The following is a 26,652-nucleotide window of genomic DNA, read 5'->3' on the forward strand; positions in this document are numbered from 1 at the left end:
TGTCTCCTGTGAATTTTTTACCTCGTTATTAGGATATGTGCAGTTCTCCTTTAGTATTAAAGAGATCATCTTTCTGATGTTTAATGTTGTAAGCTTCCTCTACACAGTTTACAGTTTTAAATAAAATCAGGGCTGAGATTTCTAGAGGTGCTGGTGCGACTCCTGATTTAGCAGCAGGACAAAGTGTGAGGAGTCCTGAGTGGTGTGGAAAATGGCAGGACCTGGGCCAGATGTTAAAGGAATTTTCTGATCCTATAGTTTGGGACTTTTCACATGAGCAAATTCAGAACCCGGCTGAGGTGGTAAAATATTTGAAAGAGAAATGCCACAATAGCTCTAGGGAAAAAAAGATTACTGCAGTGAGCTGGGCTCTGGTGTATGCTTATCGTACCATGTTAGATAGTGGAGAACAACAAACAAAGGAAAGGGAACACGGAGATAACATAGCTACTATGCTAGCTACTCAGGCTGTAGTTAACACCCCAGGCTAGAGGACAGGGACGAAATTAGAAAGCAAGCTTCAACCAATGGCTGTGGCTACCAGTACAAGGAGTGCAAAGTGCACAAAGACGACCGACTGGCCAGTGGAGGATGATGATGAGGATGCAGGAGAAGGACCTTCAACACCTCCTGATGTAAAATCAGGAGTTAAAACAACTGGTGTGAGATCAGAAACTAATAATGAGTCCCTTTCCCTAAAAGATAGGTCGTGGTTTAAGAAAGGATTATACAAGACAGCCTGATGAATCCATAATTAGTTGGCTGGTCCGGCTTTGGGATGCGGCAGTCGAGGCTACCATCCTAGATGGCACTGAAGTGAGATATTTGGGATCCCTGTCACATGATCCGGTCATCGATCAAGGAATGATGAGGGGGCCTAACCCTCAAAGCCTCTGGGCACGTGTTCTGGATAGCGTGGCACAAAGATATCTGTGTGCCGATGACCTGTACATGCAGCAGACCCAGTGGAAAACCATAGAGCAAGGGATCCAACGTCTGAGGGAGATGGCGGTGGTGGAGATTATTTTTTCGGATGATACAACAACTAGGAATCCAGACCTGGTACCATTGCACCCTGGTATTGTGGAGAAAGCTTGTGCGACTCGGGCCATCTGAATATGCCTCTGCTTTGGCAATAATGAAGCGGGAAGAGATATATGAAACAGTGCTCGACATGGAGAAGAAGCTCCGGGCATACACGGATGCTGTGCATGGCCCAACCCATGCCAGAATTGCCGCCGTGGAAACACGCTTACAAAATTTAGAGGACAAGATAGAGGAAAATCATAAGAGGCTCAGGAAGGAAATTAAGGAGGACCTCCTCCAAATTTCAGCCATGCAAATTAGACGTCCTGGCACCCAACGTAGATGTTCCCCCAATGGGGAGAGGAGGTACACTCCCGAGGCCGAGCTATGGTTTTTCTTGCAGGATTCTGGAGAGAACATGAGGAGGTGGGATGGAAAGCCTATGGCTGGTCTTGGACAACGGGTGAGGGATCTGAAGGAAGGCAAGATTGAGAGAAGAATTTCCATCTGAAGGAGAGCCGCTCCTGTTGCTCGTACCCAAAGTGCCAAATATGATAGTGATAATGACATGTCTGACCCTCTCAAAGGAACTTCTAAGATGTATGCCCCAGGAAAGAAAGATAAACAGGCTTAGAGGGGCCCTGCCTCTAGCCAGGGTGAGGTGAGTGAGAACCGTGTCTTTTGGACTGTGTGGATTCGGTGGCCTGGCACATCGAAACCACTGAAGTATAGAGTTTTAGTTGGCACAGGTGCTCAGTGTAAAATAATTCCATCAAGATTCGTGGGGGCAGAATCTGTTTCTATTGCTGGTGTGACAGGTGGCTCGCAGGACTTCACCTTGGTGGAAGCTGAAGTGAGTTTAACTGGAAGGGAATGGAAGAAACATCTTGTGGTGACTGGTCCAGAGGCCCCATGTATTTTGGGCATAGATTACCTTCGAAGTGGGTATTTTAAGAATCCAAAAGGCCTTAAGTGGGCATTTGGAATAGCAGCTATGATGGCAGAGCACATCCAGCAATTGAACACATTGCCTGGACTGTCCGAGAATCCGATTAAAGTAGGACTGCTGAAAGGAGAAGAGCAACGAGTACCACTTGCCACTTCAATAGTACACCGCGGGCAATATAGGACAACTCGAGATGCTGTGATCCCAATCCACAAGATGATCCGTGAGCTGGAGAGCCAAGGGGTGTTGAGCAAAACCCACTCACCCTTCAACAGCCCTATCTGGGCTGTGCGCAAATCTGATTGAGAATGGAGACTGACTGTGGACTATCGTGCCTTGAATGAAGTGACTCCACCGCTGAGTGCTGCTGTGCCGGACATGCTGGAGCTGCAGTATGAGTTGGAGTTCAAGGCAGCAAGGTGGTATGCCACCATTGACATCGCCAATGCGTTTTTCTCCATTCCTCTGGCAGCAGAGTGCAGACCTCAGTTTGCTTTCACCTGGAGGGGCATGCAGTCCACCTGGAACCGACTGCCCCAGGGGTGGAAACACAGTCCCACCATCTGTCATGGACTGATCCAGGCTGCACTGCAAAAGGGTGAGGCTCTGGAACATCTACAATATATTGATGACATCATCGTATGGAGGAACACAGCAGTGGAAGTGTTTGAAAAAGGAGAGAAAATTATCCAAATTCTCCTGGAAGCCAACTTCGCCATCAAGAAGAATAAGAGATCCAGTTCCTGGGAGTGAAGTGGCAAGATGGACGGCGTCAGATTCCTATTGATGTTATTAACAAAATTACAGCTATGTCCCCACCTACTAACAAGAAGGAGACACAAGCTTTCCTAGGGGGCAAAGGCTTTTGGAGAACGCACATCCCTGAGTACAGCCAGATTGTGAGCCCTCTTTACCAGGTCACTCGCAAAAAGAACGTTTTCCACTAGAGCCCTGAACAACAACAAGCTTTTGCCCAGATTAAACAGGAGATTTCCCATGCGGTAGCTCTTGGCCCAGTTAGGATGGGACCACATGTGAAGAACGTACTGTACTCTGCAGCCAGGAACCATGGTTTGTCCTGGACCCTGTGGCAGAAGGTGCCTGGTGAGACCCGAGGCCGACCCCTGGGATTCTGGAGCAGAAGTTACAGAGGGTCTGAAGGCAATTACACCCCAACAGAGAAGGAAATTTTGGCCGCCTACAAGGGAGTCCAAGCCGCTTCAGAAGTGATTGGTACAGAAGCACAGCTCCTCCTGGCACCCCAACTGCCAGTGCTGGGGTGGATGTTCAGCGGAAAGGTTCACTCTACCCACCACGCCACCGACGCCACATGGAGCAAGTGGATTGCCCTCATCACTCAGCGTGCCCGTATTGGCAACCCGAATCGCCCTGGAATTTTGGAGATAATTACAAACTGGCCAGAAGGTGAAGATTTTGGTCTCGCTGACGAAGAGGAGCAGAAACAAGTGACCCGGGCTGAAGAAGCCCCACCATACAACCAACTGCCAGCAGGTGAAAAATGCTACGCCCTTTTCACCGACGGTTCCTGCCGCATTGTGGGGATGAACCGGAAGTGGAAAGCAGCCGTATGGAGCCCCACACGACAGGTTGCACAAGCTACTGAAGGAGAAGGTGGATCGAGTCAACTTGCTGAGCTCAAAGCTGTTCAGCTGGCCTTGGACATTGCTGAGAGAGAGAAATGGCCAAAGCTCTACCTTTACACTGACTCCTGGATGGTAGCCAATGCTCTCCGGGGGTGGCTGGAGAGGTGGAAAAAGGCTGATTGGCAACGTAGAGGAAAACCAGTCTGGGCTGCTGATGAGTGGAAAGACATTGCCACTCGGGTAGAGAAGCTACCTGTGAAAGTCCGTCATTTGGATGCTCATGTTCCCAAGAGTGGGGTTAATGAAGAACACCAGCATAACGAGCAAGTGGATCAGGCTGCACAGATAGAGGTCTCAAAGATAGACTTAGATTGGGAACACAAGGGAGAATTGTTCCTAGCTCGATGGGCCCACGATGCCTCAGGTCATTAGGGCCACCTACAAGTGGGCACGAGACCGAGGGGTGGATCTAACCATGGACAGCATCTCCCAGGTTATCCACGACTGTGTCACGTGCGCTGCCATCAAGCAAGCCAAGCGGGTAAAGCCCCTCTGGTATGGGGGGCGGTGGTCCAAGTGCAAGTATGGAGAGGCCTGGCAGATTGACTATATCACACTGCCTCAGACCCGCCAAGGCAAGCGCTACGTGCTGACCATAGTAGAGACCACCACCGGGTGGTTGGAGACCTACCCTGTGCCTCATGCCACTGCTCGGAACACCATCTTGGGCCTGGAAAAACAAGTCCTCTGGAGGCATGGTACCCCTGAGAGAATTGAGTCAGACAACAGGACTCATTTCAAAAACAGCCTTATAAGCACCTGGGCTAGAGAACATGGCATTGGGTGGGTGTATCATATTCCCTACCATGCACCAGCAGCTGGGAAAGTCGAACGGTGTAATGGCATGCTTAAAACCACCTTAAAAGCACTTGGTGGGGGGACTTTCAAAAACTGGGAGATCAATCTACCAAAGGCCACCTGGTTAGTGAATACCTGAGGTTCCACTAACCGAGCAGGCCCTGCCCAATCTGAGCCCCTGGGAACACCAGATGGAGATAAGGTCCCTGTGGTACACCTGAGAGGCATGTTAGGAAAACCTGTTTGGGTGAACTCTCCCTCCAGATAAGACAATCCTGTTTGTGGGGTGGTTTTCGCTCAAGGACCAGGTTGCACTTGGTGGGTGATGCAAAAGGATGGACAGACCCGATGCATACCCCAAGGAGACCTTGTTCTAGGGTGAACTATCTATGATACTGTGCCTGTAACTGCATGTATGTGTATAATATAAAAGTTTTAATTTGCTATAGCATGTTGGCATGGAAAAAATTCGGGGTGGATAATGTTGGGGGTTGAGTGTTTTTTCCTATTGCTGTGTCAATTTAAAGAATTTTTCCCATTGTCATGCCAATGGAGCTGCCGGTTACACCGCGGATCTTTGCGGGCTCTGGACAAAAGGGCTAGGTGGGATCGGCTTGGAGAGGGAATCTCATGCTTCCGGAGGGGATTTGTGTTTCCGGGGGCGGGGAGAAGGATCCTCTCGGTCTTGGAGCCACGCGGCCAAAAAGGCAGGAGAGCCAGACCCTCTGCCGTCACCTACCCTGCATCTGCCCTGCTCCAGCCTCCAGTCTCTGCGGACACAGCTGAGCACCAGAACCCAATGGTGAGTGAGGAGCTGCCCGCTCCAGCCCGCTCCCCACTGAGACTGGCGCGGCCGCAGCCGCCCCCTCCCGCCTCCGCTCCCGCCGAGAGAGAGCGTGCTCACAGCTAAAGAAAGGACTGGAACCGAGTTATCTGTTCTGTTCTGTTAGTAATTTTAACAACTGCTGTTGTTTCTGCTGGTACAGTTAGATATATTAGTAAAAGAGCTGTTATTCCTACCCCCTTATCTCTGCCTCAGAGTCCTTGATTCAAACGTTTATAATATTTGGGGGGGGGGAGAGGAATTCGGGTGTCTGTTTCAAAGGAAAATTTCTGCCTTTCTTGGCAGACATCTGTCCTTCAAACCAGGACAACAAGTAAAAGATAAAAACTGGGAATCGTATAAGAACAGAAAGGGGCAAAGCTACAGACCTCCTGAAGCCTACCTTTGCTGCCAAGAAGATGGAACACCTCGTGGCTGGCTGCAACCCAGTTGGCGGGTGAGGCATAGAGGTAAGAGAGTGTGGAGGCAGGAACACACCAAGTGGGACAACACAAAAATCCTTCAAGAAATGCCCCTGGGATATTAATTCCCTAAGAAACCAAAAAACAGACACCACATGAGGACCAGAGGGCAAACACCCAGGGGAGACAAAGAGATTAGGAAACAGTGCTTTAATGACCAGGACCCCACCCTTTCTGGCAGACTATATTGGTGATTTTGGGAATGGTTTTTGAATTGTCACAAGGAGAACACAGCCATCAACCCTTCAGGTGGTCTCTAATCAGGTGGGAAGATCAACAACTAGTTCAGCCTAGAGAGGGGCCAGGAGCCCCTAGCTTCACACCGCACTTGAGCTCACTTGTAGTTATAAATAAAAGACAAGCCCAAGTAAAAGCATTTTATAGGTGCCCAAGCTTGAATCCAGGAAAAAGTTACTGTAATTCACCTGGAGAATATTATTGTGCTTCTTGGGGCTGTGAGACAGTTGCCTCTGATTGGAAACCTGAGGCGGCAAAGATAAATACCTTCAAGTGGGATGGGGCCCCTCAGGCTGCCAAAAACCTAAGCATTCAAATAGTGGGGGAGTACTTGGAAGTAGTAATTGTTATTTCATTTATTTAAACATAACAAACCCACAAGACCCTGGGTGCGTGATTGGGAGGACTTGGGGAGTGTGGTATTGGGAACCAGGCACCGATAGAGGAGGACTAATACTCATTAAGAAGGAACCCTTGCCCCATGACTATCATGCCATAGGCCCAAACCCAATAATTAGTGATGACAATTTGTCTAAAGTAAATGACACCTTCATTAAAGGTAACAGCGCCCTGGCATCAGACAACGAGACCATAATACTCCCCACTGTAGACCCTCAGCAAAACACTCTTTGGAGCCTTATGTATGCTGCTTATCAAGTTCTTAATGCCACTAAGCCTGACCTTACTGAACATTGTTGGCTTTGTTTTGATATTAAACCCCTTTTATGAAACAATAGGAGTCACTGAAAAGGCTAGGTGGGCAAATGGAAGTAACCCCCCTCAATGTGATTGGAAAGGTACTCAAGCTCGAGGGATAACTTTAGCAGCAGTAACTGGAAAGGGGAGGTGCATCAGGAATGTCCCGAAAGATAAAAACATCTGTGTGGGGTAATAACAAAAGCAAAGAAACCGAGAAACCCCACTACCTGGCTAATCCTTGCCAGAAATGCTAGATGGGTATGTTCAAAGGAAGGAATAACTCCTTGTATTTCTCTCAGCTTATTCAATGAAGCGCCAAATGTTTGTGTACAGGTATTGATAGTCCCTAAAATTATATATCACCCAGAAGGATATGCATAAGATCTCCAAGACACTAAGGGACATCACTTGACAAAAAGGGAACTGTTCACAGCCTTAACTGTGGCCACTTTAATGATAATAGGAGGAGCAGGGGTAGGCACCAGAGTAGCATCATTAGTGAAACAAAACCAAGAATTCAATTCCCTAAGGGTAGCTGTAGATGCAGACTTAGCCCACATTGAGCGATCCATAACCACTCCAGAGCAAGATGTTCAGTCACTATTGGAGGTAGTGTTACAAAACCGAAGGGGTCTAGATCTAATCTTTTACAACAAGGGGGATTGTGTGTTGCCTTAAGAGAAGGGTGTTGCATGTATGCGAATAAAACAGACATTGTAAGGGATTCAATGGCAAAGCTAAGAGAGAGGTTAGAGAGAAGGAAGAAAGAAAGGGAAGCCCACCAAAGCTGCTATGAGACTTGGTTTAATAATTCTCCTTGGTTCATTACCCTGTTGTCAACCATAGCAGGACCAATCATTCTCCGGTATTAGGATTAACTTTTGGCCCCTGCATCTTTAATAGAATCATAAAAATTGCAAAAAGACGACTAGAGGCAGTACATAATGCTTATTCGAGCTAAATATGAGCAAATACCTAGTGATCCAGAGGTAATTGAAACCCTTGCCCTGAGTCATAGAGAACTGAAACGTTTTAATGAACAAAATGGTAAAAGAGAAAAGGAGGGATTGTGATACAGTATAAGTACTTTGTTCATTAAAACTCCTAGTAAGGAATAATGAAGACATCAGAGAGTGAGATGGGCATAGACTTTGACCACATAGTTTCAAATCACTGAGCATGGTATGCATAACTTATGCTAAAACCAGCAATTGTTTAACAGTTTTTAAGGATTTTCCCTAGGCTAGGAGGAATAAACAAAAGAACCTGGCACCCCTCTCCTGCTGCAACCACCAGAATTCCAGATTACGGATCCCCCCAGCAATGGGCCTCGCAGATGCAGAGTACTCCAAGGAAGGACACATCAGCTGAATCAGAACTGCATAAAAAGACCATGGAGGGAGAGGGAAATTGCGTTCTGTTTGTGGAGCAGTGCATCCCGGCCGCCCAGCGCGGTTTTGCATACTGCCCCTTGCTGAATAAACTCTAATTGATTAGGACTGACTTGATTCGGTTTTCAATCTCAGTATAACATTGCTGATATCAGTGTATAAACAAGAAAAGAATAAATGTGGAAAAAAAATGATCTTCTCTCTTTTTGTTTTTAAATGAAATATGTTATAAATGGAATGAATGCTTAGACAAGTCCAGCCTTATGCTCACATTTCTGGCAGTAGCTCTGTTTCAGGTGACCTGCAGCCCAATTGCTCTTGCTCACAAGTTCTTTAGAATGGTTGATTAGGTCTATTCTAAAGTGAATTATTTACTGAATGGACTCAAGATAAACAGACAAGAATCCTTAAATGGACTAGTTACTGCACAGAATAAACAAAAGAAGTGCACATTGATACAAACACAATGCACAATAAAGTTACCTATATTACAGCTAGTGAAGAAATAGCACAGATCAGGAGTCAATGTAATTTACCACTGAATGGATGAGGGAGTACACATAGAGCCCTTTCACTCAGCTTCCAGAAAAGGAACCACAAAGATGCATCCAGACTTGGGAGAGAAGCCCTACCCATTTCCAGGGACTATACAGAAGAATTCAGCTTTGTCAAAGTCTCGTATGCCTTTTCTAGTTTGTACAGTGAAGTCTGTGTCACCCAGAAATTCAAGGCTTATCACCCTTCAGCTGCTCACAAAGCAAGCTGTTCATGGTAAGCTGGGAATTCCACCTGCCTGGCACCAGAGAGAACTCAGGACAGGACAGATGTCCGGCCTGGCTTATCTCAGCAATTCCTGAGAGGGGGAAGATGCCCTGAGTTATGGCCCCAGCTGCTGGACAGAAGAGATGAGCTCTGCTGGGCCACAGGGGAAGTCCTGCTGCAGGAACCTCATGGAACCAAGGGTGCATTGTGACATTGTGGGGCCTCCTGGAACCAAGGAGACCATGGTGACACCAATGAACCTCATGGAACCAAAGGTCCATTGTGACACTTTGGAACTACAGAGACCATTGCTGAGCACAGAACCTCATGGAACCAAAAGTCCATTGTGACAGATCAAGGCCTCATGGATCCAAAAAGAGCATTGTGACACCGTGGGGCCCATGGACCGAAATCTCCATCATGACAGAACAGAACTTCATGGAACCAATGAGCGTTTGTGACACTGCAAGGCCTCAGGGAACCAATGAGTGCAAAGGTCTGAAACATTCCTTGCAGGATTCTGTTTTGAGGAAGGGGAACATCCTTGGTGGAGACTTGGGCTGGCACACAAAGAAGGAGTGTGTCAATTTGCAGTGGGGAAATTTAGGAGCCTGAGATTGCTTCCAAAAAAACAAAAAAAAACCCACTCTTTGAGTTCCACCAGTTCTCAGAGACTTACTGGAAATGAAAACGTAAAGAACCTTAAAAAACTGAAGCACCTAGTGGCATTAATCCCCACTCAGTGTTGTTATTGAGAAAGGCTCTCAAGAGACTAATTAAAAATAACTGAGCAGATAATTGGAGGCCATGATTGCACAAAGCTCTCAGAGACTCCAAGGCAAAAGCAAAACCCAAAGTCCTCTGAAAAACCTGCAGTCCCTGGGAGCATGAAGGAGCCCCCAGGGCCATTCCTGACCAAGGCTCCCCAGGGACTGGTCCCAGCAGATCCCTGAGGCCACTGGGATGTGGGGAGATGCTGAGGGCAGCACAAGGGGTGACAGTGCCCAGCCTTGCTGGGGCTGTGCCAGGAGGCCCCAGTGCCTCAGGACAAGGTGTCTCCTCCCAGCCCTTGGTGGCACAGACCCTGCAGTGCCCCAGGGCACCAAGACTTGGCTTCTTTTTGTCCCCACCTGTTATCTCTGCCTCCAATTTCCTGCTCTAACTGGAACCTGGGGCTTTTCTCAGTCGTGTCCCTCAGTGGGACCCAGAAATTGGATCAGAAACTTTGGAGTTCAATTCTGACGGAATTCTTGAGAGATTTCCTAACAAACCATGGATCTGAATTGATTTCCCTCTGGTCTGGTGCAGCTCATCTGGAAGGCTTTCATCTCCAGTTATGGAGAAATACATCGAAGAGCTTCTGAGAAATACACATTTCTATTTTGAAGGGTGTATTATATACTGTTGTGTTTAGAGCAGAGGTGATTGCAGCATTCAGTGATCGATATTGATCCAAGGTATCTCCTTAGGAGGTCTGGCCTGCTCAGAGAAGCTGTGCCTTGAGGTCTGACCCAGTGTGGACAACCTGGTTCCACATTCACCTGGCTGCACTCGGAAAAAGAAATTTTTTTTCATTTACATATATATATATATATATATATATATATGTATAATTTATTTTTGTATTTTTTTTTAAGCAGTCTAAAACTCCTCATTTTCCCCACTGCAATCAGACACACTCCTCAGGTTTGTGCCAGCCCAAGGTGCCACCAAATCCACCCCAGAGCTGCCCTGGGCCAGCTGTGAGGGTGGATCATCATCCCAACCGGCACTGGCCACTGCCAGGGGCTGTGACCATGGACACTGCACTGACCCCACTGCTGGGTTTGGGGGGCCACGGAAACCGTGAGAAGTTCAAGTTTCCTTGCAAACACTGGGGAAGACTGGGACATACTGGGAACACTGGGAACCCTGTGGGAGACCCTGGGATATACTGGGGGTGATAGTGGGAAATACTGGGACAAACTGGGGACACTGGGAACACTGTGGGGAACTCTGGGGGACACTGGGGCTTAAAGTGGATGACACTGGGGGGAACTGGCGTGGAGTGGGAATAAACTCAGTTGTATTGGGTGGGACTGGGTTGTACTGGGGATGAGTTGGGTTGTACTGGGAGGGACTGCAGGGGTGAAATGGGCTGTTCCCGCCTCTGCCGCCTCCCATTTGCCCAGGACCCTGCCCATCACCTCCCACAGCCAATCAGCGCTGGGGATCGGGGCCTCAGGGGTGTTCCTGGTGTCAGCGCCATCTTTTCTTTTTGCCTCTAACTCCCATCATGCCCCGAGCCCAATAGAGCCCATTGGAGTGCCTAAAACTCTTTCTGTGCCCTTTGCTCTAAAGAGCCCCATTAGACCTCCCCGAACGGTGCATGTTCCCTCCAGAGGACCACAAGTCGTGGTATGAATGCCAAAGTGCCTCGCAAGTTCCCTCCTGGACCCCCAGATGCCCCATCTGAGCCACTTTCGGGACTACTGCTCCCACCATGCTCTTTGGCGAACATTAAACAGCTAATGCAGCAGTGCTTACAACTCCCATGGTGCTCCACGGCCCCATATAACTGTATTATACCCGCGCCTACAACTCCCATCACCCCCCGCGGAGCAGAGAGCCCCGTTAGAGCCCCCAAGTGCCCACCCGGACCCCGAATGTCCCCAGATTCTCCTCCCTGACCTCCAAGTGCCCCCCTGGATGCATAAGTGCTCCCCCACACTTCGAATTCTCCGTCAGAATCCCTCAGTGCCGATCCAAGTGCTCACTCAGCTCCCCCAGGTGTACACCAGAGCCTCAAGCTCTCTCTAAATTCTATCCCCAGGCCCAAAACTGCCCAAATTTTGCTCCAGAAATGTCTGCCTGGAGCCTGAAGTGCCCCCTTTGACACTGCCTGAAAACAAGTGGATAAAAAGGATGACAAATGTACTACAAATATTACTAATTATCATAATGAGTTAGAAAAAGATAATCAATAGAGCTTAATTAATAAATGAACGGAATTGTGTTACTTACAACCCATGAAGATTAATTCCTTGGCTGTAACAAATGTATAGATTTTTAAAAATAAATATAAAAACCTAAGTAATAAAAACCATTGTATTTAGAAATATATATATATAAAAATAAATTTTATAATTCAATATTACACTAAAGAATTAATTACATGAACATTTATGGATAATTTGGAATGCAGACATTGTTGCTCAAGAGCCAGGGCTGCCTGGCACCCATTCCCAAACAGCCCTGAGCATTTCCTTTGCTTCACCTTGAAACAGGGGATTTAAGGGTTACATAGAATGAAGAGTATAACATATATAGTACCAGTCACTGTGTGCTTATAAGGAAAGGAATGCACGATGTATAACATATAGTATCAGTCACTGTGTGCTTAAATAGAGAAAGGAATGCACGATAAGAGACCCCTCTCCATAAAAGTGCAAAGTCTGCGACCAAGAGACTACAAGCGCATGTGTGGAAAGACAAGGTGAAAAGTTCAACTAGTGAGGAAGACTTTTACTTCATTGTTTTCTGCCCACAGACTCATTTGAAGACCACCGACTCAATAAACTACGCAGCCGCAATGAATATGCAGCTAATTTCCATACGAAGCGGGGAAACAGGCGAGGCAGATAATCAATATGTATAGGCAATTTAGAATATGCATGTACTTCCTAGATACTTAGAAGGTTAGAAGCATGTAAGGTACGCAGGATTTGGGAGGATGCTCTCCCCCTGCGTCCAGCGCTGAATAAAATATGTACCTACTCCACAACTTTACAGGTTGTGAAGTCTATTTTCCGCGCTTCATTTGGCACCCCAGATGGGACCTTCCTGTCTGTCTGCAGGACTGAGCTGAGGGCCGGACGACTCCACGGCATGCCCCAGGATTTCCTGGAGGAGACCCCGACCCTGGCTCGCTTACTGCAGCAACAGAAAGGACCACTGGCTGGCGGATGAAACGGTACGTATTAATTCTGGGGGGTTTGTAAGACATATGCACGCGTGATTGGAGGGCTGTTGATAAATCGCAGGAGATGTCCTGCGTACAGCAAAGTCCCTGGGTAGGTCGGGCTTGCAAGCAGCGGGCTGGTGGGGTTACCGGCGAAGGGATACGAACACCGGTGAGGCCACTCCGTTCCCTTAACCTCTGGGTTGAGAAGGGAGGAGGGGGTCGGTGAAGGAATTCGCTGACTGATAGTGTAGCCGCGGAGCGACCCTCAAACGTGGGTCGAGTGGATTCCTGCTCCCGTATCATCGGAGCTGAGGTGGTGTGTGTGTGTGTTGGAGTCCGGACATTGTGAGCAAAGTGAGTGAGTGAGTGAGTGAGACGTACCCAGGAGGGGAATAAGTGTGGGGTATTTGCTTCAGAAAGGCAGAATTGTTGTGTAGTGTGCGGTGTGATGCGAACGGGACTGTAGCTGTGCTGAGAATATAATGATTGTTAGTAAAAAGTATGAAAAATAAGTGTGCTGTGTTTGTACAAGAGCGAGTGTGCTGTGTTGGTACATTGTGTGCTTTGTTTGTATACTGAGATGAGTGAAAAGGGGTCCCCTTTCCAACGGTTTGGGCGTGATCCTTGGGAATTTGTGAACCTAATAGACAGCCAGATAAAGAAAGGAAACAAATTGACTGATCCAGCAGTTGGTATTGTGTGTGTGAGGGGATTGGAAGGAAATTCTAAAGTTCAGTAAGGAAAAGTTTAGGTGTAAAGTAGGCAGGGGACGAAAAGAGAAGAATGGGATCTACACAGAGCACAGAAGTCCCTAAAGCCAGCCCTTTAGGGTGCATTATAACACACTGGAAAGAAGTTGCAGGAACTGGCGGCACTGAAAATAAATCCACCCTAATTAAATACTGTAGCCATTGGTGGCCACTTTATAGACTAGACCACGGAGTAAGGTGGCCACCTACTGGGACTTTGGATTATGAGACCCTGCTGCAACTAATGCTGTTTTTAAGAAGAGAGGGCAAATGGACTGAGGTCTCCTACTGTGATATGTTCTTCTCTCTCCGAAACCACCCTGAATGGCAGAGAGACTGTGGGATTAAGGCACCCTCTGACCCTTTAGTTTTAGCCCTTGATAAGGAAAGGAAAGCAAATAAAGGGAAACTTAAAAGGTGTTGTTCAGCATGTAATATAGGTGAGCGGTGTACCAGATTAGACAAAATGCACAATTTGGATATGCAGGAACAGGATATGAGTGACCTATTCAAATCTCCTTCTCAAACTCGGGGACAGAGAGATGATGATTCAGAAGGAATACGTACTCCAGCCCATTCTCCTCCCAGAAGCCCTGTGTCTTCTAGGACGAGAAATAAGGTGCTACAACTCCCTTTGAGACAGGCTGTGGGACCAGAAGGAGGGAGACTTCTAGTAAAAGTACCCTTTTCTACTATTGATATAGAAGCTTGGGAAAAAGTTGCTAAAAACTACCGTAGTGACCCAATAACTACAGCAAAGCGTTTGCGGTATATTATAAAACAACATAATCCAGATTGGTCTGATATACAATTCTTGCTGGATGCATTAACTGAAACAGAAAAGCAATTAGTCCTGAAAACAGCAGGGGATCTAGCAGAGGATTATTATAAGGCCCAGCAAAAGGATGTAAAGGAGTATTTCCCCCTCCAGAATCCACAGTGGGATCCAGACAGGACAGCAGAAATGCAAAAGTTAGAAAGCTCCCAAGAATGGATAGCAAAAGGGATGGAACGAGTAATACCTAAAACTATAAATTGGTCAGCACTATATGCTGTTAAACAGGGTCCCTCTGAAACACCATGTGAATTTTTGGATCGATTAAGGGATGCAATGCGTCGCAATACATCTCTAGACCCTGAAGCAGAAGTGGGGATTCAACAACTAGTGAATTTATTTTTGGGTCAATCTACGGGGGATATTAGGCGTAAGCTTCAAAAGATAAAAGGGCCCGAGGGAAGGAATTTAGAGAATTTACTAGATGAGGCATGGAGAGTATTTAGCAATAGAGAAGAGGGATATAAGCAAAATGTGAGGAAATTGTTGGCAGTGGTGAGAGAAGAAAGAGGAGGACAAAGTTGTGGGCAGGGTCGACGAGGGGGACAGGGGGGCCCACCTCGATTGGGTAAAGATCAGTGCGCGTTTTGTAAAGAGGGCACTGGAAGAATGAATGCCCTAAACGGAGGAGAGACAAGGAAAAAGACGTGATCGCATATGCAAAAGGAAACTGAAGGGGACCGGGAGATCAACCCCCAGCAGATCCCCTGGTTGTAACAATGGAGCTAGGGGGGAGGAGGGAAAGGAAGTAGAGTTTGTAATTGATACAGGAGCGACATATTCAGTATTGAATAAGGCCCTGGTGCCTGTGGGAAAAGATTATGTTACGGTACAAGGAGCTACTGGCCAGTCTGAAAAGGCTTATTTTTGTAGACCTCTAAAATATAAATTTGGGAAACAATGGGGCACTCATAAGTTTTTATACATGCCAAATTCCCCAAAGGCGCTCCTGGGAAGAGACTTATTGGAACAATTACAAGTGACCATTGTATTTAAGGATGGGGAGATTACTTTGGAGGTAAATGACCAAAAATATATAGAAGTGTTGAGCTTAATATTGACAATCATTGAAATTGAAGAAGAAATTAGAGAAGAAATAATTAGTCTGGTGCTCCCCAGAGTATGGGCTTCCAATGTGCCAGGGAGAGCGAAAAATGCACCTCCTATAATAATTAAACTCAAAGAAGGGAAACAACCAGTTAGGATCAAGCAGTATCCTTTGAGAAAAGAGGACAGGGAAGGAATTAGGCCAGTGATTGAGAACTTCTTACAATTAGGATTACTAAAAGAATGCCAATCTGAGTTTAATACTCCTATCTTACCCGTTCAGAAACCTGATGGTTCATACCGGGTGGTGCAAGATTTACAGGCTTTTAATAAGATAACTGAAGATCTTTATCCAGTAGTAGCAAACCCATATACTTTATTAACATGCTTAACACCAGAGTTTACTTGGTTTACTGTTGTAGACCTGAAAGATGCCTTCTTTTGCCTCCCTCTCCATGAAGCCAGTCAGAAAATTTTTGCATTTGAATGGGAAAATCCTAGAACTGGACGGAGAACTCAACTCACATGGACAGTACTTCCCCAAGGGTTTAAAAATTCTCCTACTTTGTTTGGAGAGCAGCTTGCCAAGGACTTAGAGGCCTGGGAGCACCCCCCCAGAAGAAGGAAAGCTGCTGCAGTACGTAGACGATCTTCTAATAGCCACTAAGACGGAAGAAGCATGTGTGGCCTGGATGGTGAGTCTCTTAAACTTTTTGGGACGCCAGGGGTATAGAGTATCAAAGAAAAAGGCTCAGGTGGTGAAGCAGAAGGTTATCTACCTGGGATACGAAGTTAGTGCTGGACAACGGACCTTAGGACAACAGTGTAAAGAAACAATATGCCAAACTCCACAACCCCAGACAATAAAGGAACTGCGAACCTTTTTAGGAATGACAGGATGGTGTAGGTTGTGGATCTACAACTATGGGTTGCTTGTTAAACCTCTGTACACGCTTATGGCAAATGGCAGCAGAGATCTCAAGTGGACCAAAGAAGCCACTCAAGCCTTTCATCGATTAAAGGATGCTCTTATGTCAGCCCCAGCCCTAGGACTTCCTGATGTAAGTAAACCATTCTTTTTGTTCTCCCATTAGAAACAGGGGATTGCCCTGGGAATACTAGCACAGAACCTCGGGCCATACCGAAGGGCAGTTGCTTACTTCTCTAAGCAGCTGGATGCAACGGCCAAAGGATGGCCAGGGTGCCTCAGGGCGGTGGCAGCAGTTGTGATGAATATTCAGGAGGCACGCAAATTCACCCTGGGCCAGAAAATGACTGTATTGGTGTCTCACACAGTATCTGCAGTATTGGAGGTAAAAGGGGGGCACTGGCTTTCCCCACAAAAGTTCTTGAAATACCAAGCTATTATGGTGGAACAAGATGATGTGGAAATAGTGGTGACTAATATTGTCAACCCAGCTTCTTTTCTCAGTGGAAATCAAGGAGAACCAGTACACCACGATTGTTTAGAGACTATGGAAGCCACCTACTCCAGCCGACCAGACTTGAAAGACACCCCTTTTGATGATGCAGAAACCTGGTTTACTGATGGAAGCAGCTACGTCATCAGTGGGAAGCGATATGCTGGGTATGCAGTTACCAGCAGTAAAGAGGTACTAGAATCTGGATCTTTGCCAACAGATACCTCTGCACAGAAGGCTGAGATAGTTGCCCTGATCCGTGCCTTGGAAATGGCAAAAGGGAAGAGAATAAATATATATATACAGACTCAAGATATGCATTTGGGGTTGTGCAAGCACATGGAGCTCTCTGGAAAGAAAAAGGACTGTTAAATTCACAAGGAAAGAACATAAAACATGCACAAGAAATAATGCGATTATTAGAAGCAGTCCAGATGCCTGAGAAGGTAGCAATTATGCATATTAAGGCACACCAGAAGGTGAGCTCAGAATTGGAAGAAGGAAATGAGCTGGCGGACAGAGAGGCAAAAGAGGCAGCAAAGGGTGAGATAGCAATTGAGGCAACCTTGATTCCAGATGGACAGATATCCCTTGAAGGTAAGCCAATATACGATAAAAAAGATAAGGAATTAATTGAGGATCAGAAAGGAATATATAATGAGGAAGGATGGGCTGTCACTACAGAAGGGAGACTGGTTATCCCCTCCCACATACTATGGTCCCTAGTTAAAAAGGAACATCAGAAAACACACTGGGGAGCAGATGCTCTATATACCCATCTAATTGAAAAGATTACTGCTAGAAATTTATATACTGTTGTTACCCAGGTTACTAGGCAGTGTGACCTTTGCCTCCAGACTAATCCTAAGAATACCCCTAAACCAAAACTTGGTCAAATTGGAAGAGGCCAGGGGTATAGGTACTTATTGGTGATGACAGATACCTTTTCAGGGTGGCCAGAAGCCTTCCCAACTAGAACTGCCAAAGCACGGGAAGTAACTAGAGTGCTGTTACAAGAAATAATACCATGCTTTGGAGTTCCAGCCACTATATCCTCAGATAGAGGACCACACTTTATTTCAAAGATAGTGCAACAAATTAGTCGTCACTTGGGCATAGATTGGGAACTTCACACCCCATATCATCCTCAGTCCAGTGGCCAAGTAGAGAAAATGAATCATTTAATTAAACAGCAAATTGTGAGGTTTGGACAAGAAGTTAATTTGCCCTGGCCCCAATCACTCCCATTGGCATTGATGCGAATTCGAACTAAGCCAAGGACTAAAGAAAAGTTAAGTCCGTTTGAAATGCTTTACGGGAGGCCATATGGAGTGCAAAGGGGAACTTCTACCCAAGTTGTAGAGGAGACACTGGCCACCTATATGTTGGCTTTGAGCAAACAGCTCAGAAAAATTGAAAAACGTGGCTGGAACTCGGGGCAGAGGTCTGGATGGACCAGTGCATAATATACAGCCTGGAGATTATGTATATGTTAAGTCTTTTACAGAAAAAACCCTCGAACCACAGTGGGAAGGACCATTCCAGGTGCTACTCACTACCTTCACTGCAATTAAGATCAAGGAACAGAGCACTCGGATCCACCATTCTCGGGTGAAGAAAGCTCCAGAAGCTCCTTGGAAAGTAATATCTGGTGATAACGGACTAAAGCTCAAGTTTACATGAACAAAATGAGCATATTACAGTTAGGGGTGTTTGGTGATTCAGGATGTAGAAATTTGTTTTGTTTGTAAATATAATTATATTCCAAGAATTGAAAAGTACCTTTAGCCAGAGCAATGTTGAATGGCCTTGGTCCCAGGCTTTTGTTAAGTCTACCGGATATATGGGGAAGGTACAAAATTTGAACTTGTCAACTGTAGTCATGCATGGAAACCAGGTATATGAAAAGCAAGAATGGCAGAAACAAGGGTTGTGGTCGCTTCAAGGACTGTAGGAGAGACCATCAGAATAGGATGTCGAATGATTAATGGAACTACCCATGAGAAACCAGCTCAAATTAGTGTCTCATCTCCCCCTGCAAACGGACATAATGAGATTTGTAACCAACGCAGTGAGCCAGATTGTTGGTATAATTTTACATTAGATAGGACTGTTGAGGTGGTATGCCTTTGGTCTCATAGAAGTCTTGGGCTCTCATTTGAATTTAGAATAAATGCCATAACCGAACCTGTTCCGATTCAGACTCAGAGTACGCCACTCGAACTTAAACTTATGATTTATGAGGTAGGCCCATATATAGTGAGAAATACAGGACAACAGCAATTATTATTCAACCCAGAATGGTCTCTCAAGCGTGTTGAATTGCTAATACAAACCAATATTTCAGAGATTCAACCAGCCTGTTCTTCCTTCCTAAAACCATCCCTAGAAGGGTGGACAACATGGTTACAGAAGCAAGTACACTTTAGGGATAGGACGCGAAGAGATTTAATGGGAATGTTTGGAACAGGATTAGGAGTATTGGATGGTATTGACTCTGAAATACTAGCAAATAAGCTAGCAACTGCAACAAATGATTTGACAAAACTGGGACAACCTCTACAATCATCTTTATTGGCATTAGGAAATAGTGGCAGGTTTCAAAGGTGTTACCAAACTGGGCAAAGACTGAGGACCAGGACCATAATGTAATAACAGACGAACTTAGCACGGTTCAAGATAATGTGTCTTTAGCTTTCAGTTGTGTACAAGTGCAGTTATGGATCCAATCCACAGCTGCCTTGGCTATAAGAGAAGGGAGTGAAGGCACTTTTCCGATTGAGGTCCGAAAAGTTGTTTGGGACAATGCTAATGATTTTGAAAGAAAATTCCAATCCTGGTGGACTCTAGTAAATTTCACCTATGATCCTGTTACTAATATGGCCACTACCTTCGTGCTTACCATACATAATGCCACAGTTTATGATATTCATCCCATCATTGCATTGGGACTCAATCATGAGGGGACGGTGTTGTATCCCACAGAGCATAGGGCGTGGGCCCAGACAGTAAATGGGAAATGGCAAACTGTGAATGTAGAATCTTGTCTTACTAAAGAACAACAAGGGTTTATCTGTGAAAGCAATACAATTGATGCTCAAGACGTATGCCTTGACACCGAGCAGGGTGTATGCCACTTTGAAATTCATCCAGATGCTGATCAAAAGACTATGCTTATATATACTGGTCAAGGATGTGTATGTTTAAGAACCACTTGTGTTTTTGTGAATATAGACAATGAGGATGTATCTCTGCCTGTTAAGAATAACTCTAATTTCTGTATTTGTAATTTCATTAAAATTATGGGATGTGATTTTTCATATTCGTCACCAGTTACATCCCACCAGCTGATAAGGTCTAACTACACGACATACCACAAACTATCACCTACGCCCATTGGAATGAACCTTACATTGGTAAAGCAACTGGTAAAACATCAAGACTTAGCAAAAATTTTGGAAGAAATCAAAGAGAGCGGGCAAAAGACTTTAGTCACTGCTCACCATGATGTCCAAGAAATAAATAGAGTCTTACAAAGGGTTAAGCAGGATGCAAGCCACAATTGGTGGGATGCCTTTTTCGGGTGGTCCCCAACTGCAACTGGAATTGTGAATACATTATGTCATCCAGTAATTGTGTTATTTGGTTTTAGTTAGTCTAAGCTTACTGCTGTCTTTTGAACTATTTATTTGGAATTGGAAGATGTTGCAACGAATGGCAATACTAACTTCATTGTCGAGAGTACATGGTAAGGCATTAAGAGATACATATCTTAAGGATGGAGAAAGAGAAATCTTGTATTAAGTAAAAGAATTTACTAATTTTCTAGAAAAGGGGACTGAAACAGGGGATTTAAGGGTTAAATAGAATGAAGAGTATAACACATATAGTACCAGTCACTGTGTGCTTATAAGGAAAGGAATGCACGATGTATAACATATAGTATCAGTCACTGTGTGCTTAAATAGGGAAAGGAATGCATGATAAGAGACCCCTGAAGTATAGGAAAGTGTCCCTCTCCATAAAAGTGCAAAGTCTGCGACCAAGAGACTAGAAGAGCATGCGTGGAAAGACAAGGTGAAAAGTTCAACTAGTGAGGAAGACTTTTACTTCATCGTTTTCTGCCCACAGACTCATTTGAAGACCACCGACTCAATAAACTACGCAGCCGCAATGAATATGCAGCTAATTTCCATACGAAGCGGGGAAACAGGCAAGGCAGATAATCAATATGTATAGGCGATTTAGAATATGCATGAACTTCCTAGATAAATAGAAGGTTAGAAGCATGTAAGGTACGCAGGATTTGGGAGGATGCTCTCCCCCTGCGTCCAGCGCTGAATAAAATACGTACCTACTCCACAGCTTTACGGGTTGTGAAGTCTATTTTCCGCGCTTCACTATCAACTTCTGCTCCTAACTAAATGTAGAAAAATGTGGGATACTGGTGAAGGCCTAGGAAAATAGAGCCTTGAAGCAGCTTGGATTTTCTCAGGCTGCTCATGGAAAATATACAAGAAAAAAATTAAAACAATGATTATGCACCTGCAGAGTATGTGCGAGACGTGACATTTTCATGAAAGCATGTTTACCAGGGTTGTCACCTCCCATGCACCAATGAAATTACTTTTGTCCTTTCTACCAGAAACTACTATCTAAAACTGTAATGTTTCTTTAAATAAGGGGCTTTTTGCTTCTCCATTCCATGGAGCAACTTTGTTGCTATGTACTTTTCAACACTTCCATAGTCCAAATGCAACAGAAAAATATTACCCTGAGTGAAAAAAAGGCCATGAGGTGCATTTTGAAATATTCCTCCTTAAAAGAACTCAAAAACTGACTCCAATCGCCTGCACAAGCCCTGAAGACTTGAAGACAATGGAAGGAAGAGAAAGAGCTCCTGACAGCTTTCTGTATTTTAATGATCCCCATGGTGGATTTGGGGCTGAGTCCAGGAGCCCCAGGCACTGAGAGAATGTTGAAGAAGCTGCTCAAGGAATCAGAAGCAAAACTCCAAGTGCCTTGGAGCATCAGTGGCCCCACTGAGGGCAGGGACTGCCAAAGGCTCCCCAGGCACTGGTGAGAACAGATCCTGGAGGGCAGGATTGCAGGAGCCAAAGGCTATGAGCAGGAACTGCAATGCTGAGCAAGGCCTGGGCTGGTTGGAGGCAGCAGAAAGGCCAAGGGCTGAGCCCAGGCCTGGCCCAGCAGGGCCTGTCCCTCACGGGTGGCTCGGGGCTGTTCCTGGGGCACTGGGATGGGAGGGGCAGCAAGGACAAATGGCACCAACCTGTGTGACACTGCAGATGCTCATGGAACCAAGGGCCAGTGTGACACAGCAGGGCCTCATGGGAACAAGAGGCCATTGTGAGCCTGCTGGGCTGTAACACCCCAGAACACTGAAATACTGGGGGTGACCAAAGGTTCCTTTACTTGAATTTGGTGCACAGGAGAAACACCAGCCACATAATCTCAAGGGGTAAAAATGGCACAAATTTTACTGACAAAATATAGAAAATCATGGAATTTTGGAAAACTATTTAGTTTAGCATCCAAGTTGTCATAAAAAACTTCTCAATGTAGTAACTTCATAAACTTTGCATATTTAACCTCAAAACTTTTAAACACTTTAGTAGTTGAGGTACCCAAAATTGCTTAATATAATGAGCATTAGAAGGGGAAGAAAGAGAGACAGAATGAGAGAAGCTCTGCAGAAAGACACGCATATTGTTGCCATGTCCCACCTGCTCTCCTCAGGGCTCTGCCTGCACACAGGCCCAGGAGAAGTTTTCCTGTTGGTGAGGAAAGAATGGAAATGCCTGAGCAGGTTTCCTGAGCAACAAACCCCACTCAGGAACCACATTCTTAGTACAGGCTGGCTGCAGTGCTGTAACCTTTCTACAAGGGACAGTGTGACCAGAACTGATCTCTGTAAGCAGAATTCTTTGTGTCTTCCAGCTGAATTCTCTGTCCCTGTCCTTTCCATTGGTCTCTGTTGCAGATGGAAGCTGCTGGTGCCATTCTCACCTTTAACCTCTCTTTTGAATGCAGACAGATGTTCCCAGGTGTGTTAAGCAGGTGCTGCTCCATGTTCATGCAAAGCTTTTGTATCTTCATGGAGCCAAGGACACCCTTGTGACACAGCAGGGGCTCATAGAACCAAGGAGACAATTGTGACAGTTCAGAGCCTCACAGAAACAAGGCTCCATTGTGACACTCAGGGGAATTTTGGAATCAAGGAGACCATTGTGACACAGCCAGGCCACATGGAACCAATTGTGACAATGCAGATCCAAGGAGACCATGGTAACACTATGGGACCCCATGCATCCAAGGGGCCATTGTGACACTCCAGAACTTCATGGAACCCAGGGTCCAGTGTGACATAGTGGCACCATTGGAACAAGAGAACCATTGCTGACAGCACAGAAACTCATGGAATCCAGGGACCATGGGGAAACAGCAGGGCCACATGGAACCAAGGAGACCTGTGACATTTAGGAACCCTATGGAACTGAGGGTCCATTATGGCACTGCAGAAACAAGGACACCATTGTGACACTATGGAAGCTCATGGAACCAAGCAGCCATTGTGACACTCCAAAGCCTCATTGAACCAGGGAGACCATTGTGACACTCCAGAACCTCATGGCACTAAGGGTTAATTGTGTCACAGCGAGGCCTCATGGAACCAAGGGGCCATTGGGACACTGGGGCCCCATGGAACCAAATATTCATTGTGACCCAGCGAGACTGCTTGTAACCAATTGTCCATTGCAATGCTGCAGATCCAAGAGACACTATGGCAGTTCATCAACCAAGGGGAAGTTGTGACACACCAAGGGTCCATGGAACCAAGGAGAACATTGTGGCAGTGCAGAACCAAGAAACCATTTTGACATTATGGACCCCAATAGAACCAAGGGGCTATTGTGGAACTGTACAAGGCACATAATGGAGTCAAGGACAGCACTGATACTGAAATGTGCTGGATAGAAACTTTTGAACACAGTTTTGAGTATTCTTTATTACAGCATGGTGGTCACTCTGGTCATCTCTCATCCATTTGTGTGTACTGGGCATCAGGTAAACAGTGATTTATCACATAGGCTGATTATTTACTCATTAGCTATCCCCACTTCCTTTGACTTTATTTGACATAGTGGTACCCATTATCACAAATCCTTATGTGGTTCATTGGGGTCTGTCTTCAACATCTGGTAAAGGTGGCTGTTCCTCGATCCCTGCTTTTGAATGGTGGCAATTTCCTTGTTTTCCACAATTTCTGCATTATCAGCAGTCTTTCAGAGCTGAACTGGCATCCTGCATGCATTTTGAATGACTTCTGCTTGCCTAAGTGACATCTTTGATCTGTTTCTCCAAGGCTGTGCTCTTCTGTTTTACTGTCCTTGATAAGAGTAAATGTTCTCTTTTCCTGTCCTTGTTCCAGTGCTCACTCCACATGAGACATGCCAGCAACCCCCTCCAACCCATGGGCTTGGGGTGGGCAAGTGTTCCTGAGGGAACAGGGATGGGACAGCTGGGCTGGACTGACCTGAATGATGTTCAGTTTTGTGTCACATCATAATCAGCAATAAACTGAGAGACATAGGGGGAGCAAAGGGAATAGGGGATTGATTTATTTTTTATTATATTTTTCTTTCAGAACACCACCTATTCTTCTGCCCATGGGTAGTTAAACATATTCCACTGATAAGAGATTTCCTGTAGATTTGTTTGCTTCTGTTTGTGGTATTAGCTTATTGTAGTTTGTTTGTTTGTAGGGGTTTTATATTGTGGGTAGGTTTTGCTTTGTTTTGTATTTTTGGTCAGGTTTGGTTTTTTCCCCTATTGATTTTCTTCTGATGCATAAGCTTTTTCTCCCTTTTCATGTTGCTTGGTTTGCTCCTGATGGCAAGGCAAATTTACCCAAATCAGCCATCTTGCCCAATTATGTTTTGCAGTCATCATTAACTGGATGAGTTTGGTCACAGACTGCCTGCAACTTGGGAGCATCCACAAAGGAATTGAAAGTGCATTTCATGCCATTATAGAGATAATAGTAATGTTCCCCAGTGGTGGTCAAGGGCTGGTCACTGTGGGATGTCACCAGGGAGTGGCTGCCAAGGGGACTTTGCCCCCTGGATGACATTTAACCATCATTGATCATCCAAATGCCCACCCACCCCATGTTACACTCCTGCAGCCCAGCTCTGTCCAGTCTGTCTCTGAGAAGAGCACAGCAGACCATGTCCCAGGCCTGGCTAAAGTCTGGGCACACAACATCCCCTTCTTTTCCCTCCCATGGGGGTTCTGCCATCCCTGCCTTGTGCCACCAGTGCCTGGAATGGCTGCAGGAGGATTTGCCACATGCTCTTCCCTGCTGAGCCTGACCTGTCTATGGCTCTCCCAGTGCCCCTCCCTGCCCTGTTTGCACACTGGTTCCATGTCTGCCTTTCCCAAGTGCCCAGGACCCTCTGGGATGGCTCTGGCCTTTCCAAGGGCTTTGAGAGAGGTCTCAGAGTGACACTGCCCAGCCTTCTCAACATCCCTGACACCAAAGGCTTTTTCCACATCCCTGAGTTCCAGGTCAGTGCCCAGAACAGGGCACAGCCCTGTCCAGGCACTCAGGGTGTTTCAGAAGGGAGGCAGATCTAAATTCTACCCACAAACCCCCACCCCAATTGTCTCTCTGTCCAGTCCATGGCTGTCCTGAGCATTTTTTCCTGGAGTCTCCTTGCCCAGGCTGTTTCTCTCTGTGGAATCCTAAATACAGCCCAGGAACGAATTCAGATGGTTTCCCAGAGTTTAGTGGCCTCAAGGCACCGTTTGTGCCACCAGAACTGTGCCACCCCCGAGTGCTGATGATGGTGTTTGTGCTCACTCAGGTTCATGTCCCCACACACATACGATGCACTGCTGAAACCTCCTCAGTACAGAGCAAACACAGACTGCTCACTGGTCACTTGGTGTCCCTCCATCCAGTGGCAAACAACCTCCTGCAGGTGGGGGAGAGGCCAGTGCTGGGTGTGGTGGTTGCAGGGGCTGGTGTGGGACAATTGCCCTGGGGCACCTTCCCAGGCTGTGGCCAGAACAAAGACACAGCCCAGGCCCTGCTCTGCTGCTCCCTCAGGTCCAGCCAGGAGCTCTGGCTGTGCCAGGACACTGCTGTGTGCCCCCCCTGCACACTGCCCCTCTGCCCCAGGCACTGGGCTTTGCATTCCTGGAGCACATTGCTGACAGCAGCTCTGCAGGAGAGCAAAGTCTTCCTGCCCTGCCCTCAGGAGATGCCCTTTGCTGATGGAGCTGCTGTGCTGGAGCCCAGCTGTGTCCCAGCAGTGCCCATGGCCTGTCCCTGCCTGTGCTCACAGCACGGACACGCAGCAGGACAGTGACCAAGCTGCCAGAGCACTGCGGCCTTACAGCCACAGAAGGGCTGGCAAGGAGAGGGCGGAGTTGGGAAGAGCAGATGTGGGAAGAGCCAGGGCCATTGTCCATGGCTGTGCTGCTGTGCTGGGAGTCTCTTCACCTCTGCCTCTGGCAACAGGCACTGCCCTGCAGAGACAGAGAAGGGCTGAGGAATAATCTGGGACACACAGGAGAGGGCATGCACTTTCTTTTATTTAAATGCATATGAAAGACACCTTGCATGTCTTTGTCTTCCAAAAGACAAGTAGATATAAATGTAGAAATGCAAGGAGTAATTTAGAGTATTTTGTACACAACATAACAGTAGAAAAAGTTACCAAAATAAATGGACAGATAAGAAAAAAAAAGTGAGATTGTAAAGAGTTACATTCTAGAGGCTCTGCAGAAGAAAAGAGAGCAT

At 46.2% G+C, this 26,652-nt stretch overlaps 1 protein-coding gene across 1 annotated transcript; it reads left to right on the forward strand.

Annotated features, from left to right (window-relative positions):
• Positions 1-15,012: 15,012 nt before the first annotated feature.
• LOC130265948 (uncharacterized) lies at positions 15,013-17,195 on the forward strand. Its single transcript, XM_056515290.1, is given in 4 exon segments — positions 15,013-15,068; positions 15,475-16,005; positions 16,007-16,193; positions 16,497-17,195. Coding segments are annotated over 4 exon segments (1,473 nt in total).
• Positions 17,196-26,652: the final 9,457 nt, after the last annotated feature.

This window comes from Oenanthe melanoleuca, unplaced genomic scaffold, assembly GCF_029582105.1.
Source record: "Oenanthe melanoleuca isolate GR-GAL-2019-014 unplaced genomic scaffold, OMel1.0 S001, whole genome shotgun sequence".
NCBI lineage: Eukaryota > Metazoa > Chordata > Aves > Passeriformes > Muscicapidae > Oenanthe > Oenanthe melanoleuca.